At 38.5% G+C, this 11343-nt stretch overlaps 1 protein-coding gene across 1 annotated transcript; it reads left to right on the top strand.

The window, feature by feature from the left end:
* The first annotated feature begins 14 nt into the window (after nucleotides 1–14).
* Nucleotides 15–10405, top strand: LOC130241610 (gastrula zinc finger protein XlCGF8.2DB-like). Its single transcript, XM_056473488.1, has 3 exons — nucleotides 15–45; nucleotides 2991–3143; nucleotides 8137–10405. The coding sequence occupies exons 2-3, from the start codon at nucleotides 3026–3028 to the stop codon at nucleotides 8898–8900; spliced, it is 882 nt and encodes a 293-aa protein (XP_056329463.1). The 5' UTR covers nucleotides 15–45; nucleotides 2991–3025; the 3' UTR covers nucleotides 8901–10405.
* The last annotated feature ends 938 nt before the right edge of the window (nucleotides 10406–11343 follow it).

Raw genomic sequence — 11343 nt, 5'->3', positions numbered from 1 at the left:
TTAGTCGGCGCGGCGCTCCTGCATCTGCCACTCGGCAGAAGAACGGTTGGTGTTTATAACAGTTTAAAGTCACGATTTATAAAATAATTATTAACCTCATTTATATATAAAGCGCGTCAGCTTATTACTGAATAAAAATATGCGTCTCATTTCACATACGATATCGCGAATCAGTTTATTACGAACATGAATCTGCTGGTAGAGATTGAGCTTTCGGAAACGAGTCTGCGCAAAGTGATTCAATGCTTAAAATGTCATCTTACATGTCCAGAGCATGTTTCATTACCGTGCAGTGTTAGTTGAGCCGTTTTTAAATAGTGTTTTATCTGGTTAATAACTCTCACTGACTTCCTTACATTGAGGTAAAGTTGGTTTTACATTCGCTCATTCAGACTTTCTCCTTAATAATATAATTTCAGAGAAGTATGATTTATTAAGCTTTAATGACTATCAAAGTACAACCAGGGTTTATACGGTCATGGAAAACCTGCAAAAGTCATGCCCTTGTCAAAAAAAATCCTATTGGAATTTCAGTTTATCCTTTAGGATGCTATAGGATCTTAATGGATTCCTAAAAATACCAATGGACATACAGAATTTTTCTTAATGAATTTTCACTTCATCTTATAGGATTTTAAAATTCTGATGGACATTCAGAACTGTTTTATTGGATTTTTACTTTGTCTTTGATATGGTATTTTCCAGACCTGGAAAAGTTTTATAAAAACCCATAAAGTTTTGTAAAAGTCATGGAGTTAGTTTAACAAATATCTGTATAGTTGAATTAGGGCTGCACAATATTGGAAAAATCTGACATTACCATATTTAGTATTTCTGTGATGTATATTCCCATGTGAATACTATTTCACCAGATGATTTAATAGGTTTATTTGGATTAATCGGGGGGATTTTGTAGAGGAGTGAATCTCAAATAATATAGAACACATAAATTACAAGCATAGATAAATAATCTATAGTAAAAGTGAATGATAGTGTTCAGGTATTCACTATTCAGGTACAGATATTGAATAATCAACACTGCATAGTCTTCATTGTATTTAATCTTTATTAAAGTTACAATATATTTACTGTGTCCGAATGTTTTAAACTCTGAAATATTAAAATGTTCACACAGTCACAGGCCTTGAAGGAACAGTTCACTCAAAGATTAAAATGTACGGACTGTTTACTCGCGCTTCACTTGTTTCAACACTATAGGAGTTATTCAATTATATTCAGCTTGTGCTCATTTCAAAAAAGAAAACTCATAAATGTTTGAAACAAGCGAAGGGTGTAATGAAAATGGTTAGTAAATTTTAGGTGAACTATCTCTTTAAAAAGGCATGCAGATGATAAACTTTTACTCTATGATTAAACAATATTAAACTATAATCCCAACATGGCATATCCTGCAGTGTGGCTATTGCGGATGCACACATTGCGATATCGATGCTGAAACCATATACTGTGAAGCCCTAACTTGAATATAGGTTAGTTGTTTCTTTAATGTCCTTGGCCAAAAGCTTCCTCTTGCATTATTAGTGCTGTGTAAGCATTGCCAAAATCAATATTACATAGTCATAAAAACAAATGTAAACAAAATAGATTGTTGTGTGTTTTATGATATGCTGTAATTATCTACCATGTATATTAAACTATGCATATAGTAAACAATACATCATGAAAATGTACCTGAAAAAAAAAAAAAGCTTGGAATTTTAGTAGTAAAATGTGTATGAACTCTGTACAACATTGTCCACAGTCAAATAAGCAGTGCTAATGTTGTTTTGAAGTCATTCTCATTGTGATTTCAGACCCAATATTTAAACTTACCATGGTAAACAATATAGGGAGTGTCTCACAAGTTGTCACTGAACGAAAGTGCGAATATAAATTCAACTTTACCTCAGTCTCCCTCACTAGCGTGCACACTTCTGAATACTGACTACTGAATTTTTTATTCTGCGATATGAATACAGTTTCACTAGATGAGTTGAATAAATGTTTATAAATAGTCTATAGTTTTAGATTGATTGGGGTTGATTCTGTAGGGAAGTGCCTAAAATATAACAACCTACAACAGTGGTCTCAAACTCAATTCCTGGAGGGCCGCAGCTCTGCATACTTTAGCTGCATAATAGTCTCTAGTAGTCTTGAACACCTTGATTAGGTGGATCAGCTGTGTTTGATTTGGGTTGGAACTAAACTGTGTAAAGATGCGGCCCTCCGGAAATCTAGTTTGAGACCCATGATCTACAAGCATAGATAAACATAAAAATATGTTAATTAAATAAACAGCGTTTTATTGTTTTCCCTAGAGTCGAAATGTATTCAGGTACACAGGGATTAAATAATCAAATTAATCGTTATTAATATTTTAAGGTGACAAACGGTACATTTTCTTACGCCTGAATGCTTTTAAAACCCTCACACAGTCACAGGCCTCAAAAAACACTTGCAAAATGATCAATTATAATCCAGACTCAACATTGTGTGTACTTGTGATGTGACTATTGCGAATGATCACATTGCGATGTCGATGCTGAAACGTTATATTGTGCAGCCCTAATACTGAACTAGGGAGCTGATTGAAACACACTCGGTCCTTATGAAAATTAATCTTGAGGAACCCAAAACATGAAACCATTGAACAGGTTGTAGTCATAAAAGTTGTAATCATCGTTGCCAGTGGTGTAGTGGTTAATGCGTCGACACATGCACTCTGGTGCTCACGGCGACCTGGGTTCGATTCCACCTCGCCGTCCTATGCCGATCCTTCCCCTCTCTCTGTTCCCCATGCTTTCCTGTCAATACTCTCTACTGTCCTATTAAATAAAGGTGAAAAACCCCGAAAAATAATTATCAAAGTTGTAATCAACGTGTTAACAGAAAGATCTTTTCTGCCATGATTAATAGTTTTATTATACTAATCCATAAATTAATTTGAAAAAGGGATTTACTTTGATTAATTTTGTATTTTAAAAACCCAGAGGAACTCCTGCTGAAGCAACACACTGATGTAAAGATGGCATTTATTAAAGAGGAGAGCGAAGACGTGAAGATTGAAGAAACATTCCCAGTCAAACATGAAGAGATTGAAGAAGCTTTCAGAGTCAAACATGAAGATCCTGAGGAACAAACAGGTTGGTTTTCATCCTCAAAGCTCCACTCACTCATTTAAGCTTTATTTAAATGTCCAACTATCCAACAATAATACACACATGGCCTGAAATAAAATCTGAATATTTAGTAAACTTCATGCTCCGCAAATATTTTTTATAAATTTCCTAACTTAAATACATCAAATCAAATTTTAATTAGTAATATGCAATGCTGAGAACTTCATTTGTACAAATTTAAAGGGCAGCTATGATGAAAATCATCTTTTGTAGGCTGTTTGGACAGAACTGTGTGTAGTATAGTGTCCACAGTCATATTGGGGTGATATAAACACAATTAGCCTCTTTTTTTTTTAAATTTCCCGACGCTAAAATAGGATCCAAATCCCTCCCGTTTTGAGGCTGACCGCAACGTTATGTAGGAAAGCGGTTTATCCGCCCACCGATTTGATTGACAGCCGCGTATTAACATGTAACACATATAATATATCAACAAGACAGAACGTGCAAAGCAACTGGGATTAAAAGATCTGTTCAGCTCTCTGTGATCATCATCAAATGTGATCAAGAATGAGATGTACAAGTTTAAACCGTTATTAAAACAGTGCATGTGTAATGAATTACAGCGATTTTTACCGTCTTTATCACTGCGGCCATATGTCAGAACAATTATAAAAGAAAACGCTTCAATCCCGGTTTGTGGAAACGTAATGGATATCCATACAGCAGTGGATATTAACATGTATCCTGTCACATTTGTGTGCAAAAACAGTGCAAACGTGTGCACTGTGTGTGTGCGTGAACGAATCGCAATTTGAAATGTTGCTATTAGCTAATCGCAAGAGGCTGCGATAAGAAATATATGTGTTATATAATTTCCCCCACCCACAGCAAATGCCTGACTGCCGTCTGTGTGTGACAGTCTTACTATACAATTGAGTGAGGACACATTTGTTCTGCCCAATCTGAATTGTGCAACTGTACTATGCTGAACGCTCACAATAAATTAAACGGGAAAGCGCGGACAAGTGGGATGATGGCGTCTGCCGCTTCAGAAGCATTAATAGACAAATTACTATCAAAGAAAAACAGCACAATGGTAATATGGGAATATTTCAGTCACAGACACCAGACAAACACAGGTAAATTGAAAAAGCAAATATGACAACCAGCACCTAAAAAAGCACCAAAGTGTCTTGCTAAAAAGTCAACTAAAAATAATGACACTCAGTCTAGTAGGGAGCAACAGCAAAGCACAATTTCAGAGTTATGAAAAAACATCACGAAGGCACCAGGAGATAACTAACGCCATAACTCACTACTCTTTGATCTAGAGATAAATGAGTGTTTAGTTTCTGAATATTTCTAAACACATGTGAATAGAAGTTGGAGCAAGTTAGTCTTTTCAGGTCCTTTTTTTTAACTTACTGTGCGATCACAACGAAAGTGGTGAGAGCATCCAAGGTCGCTACACTGATCTCGTATTTCAAAGGCGTTGCAGAATATCAGTTACATTCCTGCATAAAACATGCTTTCCAGCGTGAAAATGTTGCACACTTCTCATCAAATTCATTTGACAATGGAAGATCAGGTTGCATGTGGTGTGGCTTTGCTCCACTTAATTATCCAATGTGTCTATATGTCTGAAATATCCTGAAGCAGCAATACTGTTTTGTACTGTCGCGTGAGATTCCCGCTTTTTAAAAGATAAATATATACAACATTAAAGCACATCAGTAATTCGCAAGTAACTTATTTAATGCGTGTTCCTGTAAGAAAACATAGTAAATAATTGGAAATCCGGCGACTGCACTAATCAAACCCCTGGGAACAATTGTGGTTGGAACCAAAGTTGACAGGTCTGTGTTCTCTGAACTCCTCTCAAGCAGCGGACTTCTTTGTTCTGATTGCTTGCCGTCAAACCGCGTCATAGCTCATTACCATAAAGTTGACTTGATTTCAACTCTCCTCAACGCTCACACCGGCGAAGACCGATATTGTGTGTGACCCATCGAAAAGCTTGAATTAACTCTACAACAAATAATCAGTATTTCTCACAAACGTTACGTGAGATCTGCTTCTTTCATGTCTGTCACTGTGCTGTTTATCAGACGCAGCCGGAGATTGAGGCTCACTCTGTCAGGCACGTGGGAATGGTGGGTGGGGAGAACCAGCATTAAAGGCACAGGCAACAAAAACAGCCACAAAATGTTCAAAGCAGAAATTTCTAATGTTCTGAAAGGTCTAATCAGTAATCTGATGGGTGTTTTGAGCTGAAACTTTGCAGACCCATTCTGGAGACATCTTAAATATTAAAAAAGGGGGTAAAATAGGTGCCCTTTAAAGGAGATTTTCTTTGCATTTAGATTTTTTCCAACCCTAATTGCAGATTTTTAAATAGTTGCATCTTGGACAAATACGACTCTATCCTACCAAACCATACATCAACAGAAAAGCTTTTAGATAATGCATACATCTACAGGCTAGTTTACACCTGGTCCCTTAAAGGCATGGGCCGGTATAAGATTCTGACGGTATGATAACCTTGGATAAAAATATCACGGTATTGTGCTCACTGCTCTAAAATATATAAAATATATTCTTTTTAAATGTCTGGGTACAGGGGCGTAACAGCCATTTTAAAAGTGGGGGGGACAGCTGTACGGTCACCCAAAAGTGATTAATGATTTATTAGCAATAAAGTTTATTTAATAATCTTTTAACCAAAATTCTAAAATAATTACAAAATATTAATAATAACAACATATAAACAGAACCACACACATTTAAATTAAGCATTACTCTGTGTGAAAATATTTTTATTTTATACACACATTATATATATATATATATACTGTATATACACATACAGTACATACGTGGTTGGTGAACTTAGAGAGGAGTAGATTCAACTTTATAGTTACTTTCAGTATGTGTATCTAATATGATTAAAACACATCAGCAAATTATATTTGAATGGATTGTTAGACTTCCTTGTGTGTTTTACAAATGCTAAAGTTCTTGTTTTACTAGTACTTGTGTGTATTTACATGTCTAAAACATAAATTAAGCATTAGGCGGTTAAAAAAAAGGCTGCATAATTGTGATAATATAACACGTCTTTCTCAGCAGAGTTAAGTTAGTTTTGTTTTCTGAAAAAAAAAAAAAACGAAAAAAAGAAGCACTTTTCCGACGGTCCCTTACTGAGAGTTCAGGTCAGCGCGAGCTCTCTCTGGCTAAACGCATATTGCGACTGCTCAAGCAGTGCTCGTATCGAACAAAAAAAGAAAGACAGCTGTGAAACATAACCAGCTTTGTCTTTTTGTAGGGAATACAGTTTAGATCTTTTTTGGTGAGAGGTTTTTTTAGTTAATGCTGTCTGTCGCTAATTGTGTCAGGAATACCGAAAACAAAACCAACTTAACCCCGCTGTCTTTCTCTGGCTCAGCGCCAGACAAGACACCAGCACCAGGGACTTTACGGTTCTCACTTCAAAACGGATAAAAAAAGTAGGATTCTGTAACGTTAGTGATTTACCGTGATTTACCCAGCTGTAGCTGTTGCTCCCTTCCGCATCATCCCTGTCTTTGACTACAAAGTAAATGAATGAAGCTCGTGGCAGACGCTCAAGAGATTCGCGCTGTGATTGGCTGAGTGATCGTTCACTCAAATCGAGTAACAAATCAGAGAACACTTGCGGCCGCTAGGTCAAATAAAATGTGTGGGCCAGTCGGGGGACAGAGTAACCTGTTTCCAAAAAGTGAGGGGGACGTGTCCCCCCCGTCCCCCCCGGTTGCTACGCCCCTGTCTGGGTACAAAACAAAAACTTTGGATATATTTTCTGCTGGAGATACTGTTGTATTGTAAAAATGTAAGTAAAAAATCGTACACATACCTTAGGAACGGTATTGCAGAAAATTTCAGCGGGTTTAAAATCTTGGCTTATCCAATCCCCGGTATACCTTGAAAACTGTTATCGTCCCATGTCTAGTACCTTCGTGAGTTTCTTTTTTCAGATTCAATAGCTGTCTGATTTATGAAAATGGTTTATTTATGTTTGACCACATGAATGTGTCTCCAGTAAACTAATATGAATCCAATCTTCAATTCCTGCACTATATGCAGTTTTAGCTGTTATTTCGATTAAAGCGTCAGATTCACTGTATTTTAAATAATTGATAATATTACTATTAGAAACGTAAGCTGTATATCTTATGCAGAGTTTAGATTGTGACTCGCCGACAGATTTAGAGAAAACGCTTGTGAGATATTTGGCGTGCTAAATATCCAGACCTGTCGACGATTCAAATCCTGCCGTGTGAAATTTGTTCTGCTTGAAAATAACATCAGAGATCGCCTACAGCCAGCAGCATTCACTAGTGTGGGTATCTGCAGGCCACTGAGAGGATGGAAGAGAAGCTAAAAGCGCTTATTTTCAGTTTATTTGGACCCAAGAAATGGAGGAAAAACAAGTGTAAATTTGGCGGGAGCACTGTGTCTGTTTGACGTGTCATCTGAGCAATACCACAACTGAGTCAACAAAGAAATAAAGTTTAGGTGAAATGGCTAATTCTCTAAAAGCTAGGTGAGCGAAATACCCCACTAAAGGCTTCTTTCTCATTATGTAGTTAATAACTAAAGATATACTACATTACCTCACGTTGTTTCCATGTCACTTCTCGCATGTGTTTGGTTGTGAGACATAGTTTGTGGACCGAGATAAAGCTGTTGGTGATTCTTCCTATTGTGAAGTCATGCAGTGTGAAACCCCCTGTCGGCAATCCACAGATGTTCATGCAGTGTGAAAAAACATCTGTGACATGACTACTTTGAAAATCCTGCAGTCTGAACTCGGCATTATTTGACATTCAAATTAATTAATATTGTTCTGTTCATCTTAATAAAGAACCAGCTTTATTGACAAAATGTCAAGGAAATTAGCTTCGAATAATCTCCCCGTCCTACCGTGTTACAATGAGAGTACTTTAACAAATGTGTTTGTCTCTCTTCACCCTAGATCTGATTGTGCCGAAAGAGAAGAGTGAAGAGAGTTTCGATCAGCAAGAAAGTCTCAGTGTTCACACTGGAGAGAGTCTGTACACTTGCCCTCAGTGTGGGAAGACTTTTATACATAGACACTCTTTTAATGCCCACATAATAATTCACACTAAGGATAAGCCTCACAACACCTGCGTTCAATGCGGAAAGAGTTTCATACATAAGAAATCTCTCAATGTCCACATGAGGACTCACTCCGGACAGAAGCCGCACGTCTGCTCGCAGTGTGGAAAGAGCTTCTTATACAAACACTGTCTGAATGCGCATGTAAGAATCCACACCGGAGAGAAACCGTTCAGCTGCCAGCAGTGTGCGGAGAGTTTCACTCATCAAGGACAGCTCCAGCTCCACATGAAGACTCACACTGGAGAGAAACCGCCTGTCTACACCTGCCAACAGTGCGGGAAGAGCTTCAGCACCATTACAATCCTCAAAGTCCACATGTTGATCCACACCGGAGAGAAGCCGTTCAGCTGTGAGCAGTGCGGGAGACGCTTCAGTCACGAATCAGCGCTTAAGAACCACCTGAAAGCCCACGCTGGAGAGAAGCCGTACACTTGCCCTCAGTGCGAGAGGAGTTTCTTGTATAAAGGCTCTCTCAATGACCACATCAGAAGTCACACCGGAGAGAAGCCGTTCGCCTGCCAACAGTGTGGAAAATCTTTCAGTAAAAATGGAAACCTTAAAGCCCACATGAGGATTCACACTAGGAAGAAACCCTAAACCTGTCGACGATGTGGAAAATGATTTGTTTTGGTATATATTACACCTTTTCACCTTTTGAATGTTAAAGGTTCGAGTGCACACAGATGACCCGGTGCAGCCTTCATACTGTCGGATACCTTTAGTCGTGACTGACTCAGATGTGTAGCACAAGCTCTGTGATTGGTAGCGGTGAAGAGTCTGGGTGGGCCCGAGTTGTTAGCAAGTGTCGAATCCCACTGATGAGCTCCAGATGGACACTTTTGAGCAGATGTGACCACCGCTGGTCCTACACCACCCAAGGAACTCTGAGCTAAAACCGAACCGGTGACCTTCCGCATGGGAGTCGGTTGCTCTAACAAGGAGGCTGAAGACCATGGCCTCTAGCGTCTGTTGCTAGAGCACCTTGAGAGGTCAGAGGAGTGAGGTTTACCTGCATAGCACTTCACTAGCTCGCCTCCGCTACACTCACCCCCTAAACCTCACTCCCATCTGGGTCACGGCACCAATGTAACCCCCACTGGTCCTACACCACCCAACCTGCTCTGAGCTGGAATCAAACCGGTGACCTTCCGCATGGTAGTCGGTTGCTCTTACAAGGAGGCTGAAGGCCATGGCCTCTAGCGACTGTCGCTAGAGCACCTTTAGAGGTCAGATGAGTGAGGTTTACCTGCATAGCACTTCACTAGCTTGCTTCCGCTACACTCACCCGCTTAAACCTCATTCCCATCCGGATCACGGCACCAATGTAACCACCCATGGTCCTACACCACCCAACCCACGCTGAGCTGGGATCGAACCGGTGACCTTCCGCATGGGAGTTGTTTGCTCTAATAAGGAGGCTAAAGACCATGGCCTGGTCTAGTGTCTGTCGCTAGAGCACCTTTAGAGGTCAGAGGAGTGAGGTTTACCTGCATAGAACTTCACTAGCTTGCCTCTGCTACACAGATATACCCAAAGTAGGGCCCGCGGGCCAATGTTGGCCCATTGTAACCTTTGATTTGGCCCACCATCCCATCTGAAAAGACAGTGAGAAGGATGGAGAGGGTTGGGGCGAATGCAGAGAGATCGTCATTTCTAATTTGACATAACCTATTTTGATCGTTTTATTGCTGAGCTACCATAAAAGCTAGCTGAAATTAAATGATTCAATTAAAAGCTGTAAATGAATCAGCTTTTTTAAAAATGTAAACGATGTTATTATGCAAAAGACATCGGTAAGCAAATCAAGGCAAAAACTAGTTTAACTCCATTCTGTTGTAAATGAGATTGTTTTTGTATTTACTGTAAAAGGTTGAGCTTTTAATAGTCTGTTAAGCTGTAGAGTGTTTGTTTAGGTCGTGTCTATTTCATTATTTCCCTCTTTCTGTAGAGCAGGACATTTTAATGAGGCTCAAACGTGTGAGTGGAGTTTTGAGGATGAAAACCAACCTGTTTGTTTCTCAGGATCTTCCTGTTTGACTGTGAATGTTTTTTCAATCTTCAGGTCTTCACTCTTCTCTTTAATAAACGCCATCTTTATAACAGTCTGGAGCTCAGTCACATCAGCAGGAGTTTCTCTGGACTCTGCGCTAGACCATGTTCCACTAACATACAAATAAATGCAAAACAAATAATATCCTTAATTAAATATCCTTTATTAAAATTAACCAAGGGTTTATTATTGTAAAAGTGTAGTAGCATTGGGGTATTTTTTCACACTTATGACATTTTATTTAAGCAGTTTTCTATATAGTTTGTAGTATGTATCAGAAATATGTTTGTTATTACATGTTTGCTTTATTACTGACGCCAGTATGAGGTGATTCGAACGATTCAAAACAGTGAATCATTTTGCACAGTATTTGATTCAATTGACTCGGAGTTTCTGAAAGCTCCGTTTCCAAACTCTCTCAGCAAATTAATTCCGAATTCGCGTTCACAACGAACAAGTGGCGAAATTAGATGCGTGTGTTGAGAAATTTCTATACGGATGCGTTTCACCTACAAAATGTTTGATTAAAACTCCAAACACGGTTAAAAACACAAACCTTTCTTAACAGGAACGGAGCGCGACGCACATTCATGACGTCACATCCAACGTACACACCAAGATAAAAGTCCCATTAAAGACAAATTATCCAGTCTTGCTTCCCCTAGCAAGTATTAAGAATTATTTATTAAATATAAGTATTATTTAATTCATTGGATAAAAATAGAGAACGACGTATCTTAAATTTCCAATTCTCCCCAAGGCAAAAGAAGTACAATTTAAAATATGAAATGATATATACCGTTCTAATAGGTTTTTACACTTGAAATTTAATTTAGAAAATTCACCATGCCATTAATGTAAACACTCAATTGAAGACACAGAACACATGTTTTTTACTTGCAGCTCTGTACAATCATTTTGGAAAAAAGCAAGACTGGTTGATAATAAAGAATGTGGATGCTCAAGGTTTGACTTTCACATTACACGATG

This window comes from Danio aesculapii, chromosome 15 (assembly GCF_903798145.1).
Source record: "Danio aesculapii chromosome 15, fDanAes4.1, whole genome shotgun sequence".
Lineage (NCBI taxonomy): Eukaryota > Metazoa > Chordata > Actinopteri > Cypriniformes > Danionidae > Danio > Danio aesculapii.
Note: the sequence above shows the minus strand (reverse complement) of the source record. Positions and strands in the feature narration are given on the sequence as shown.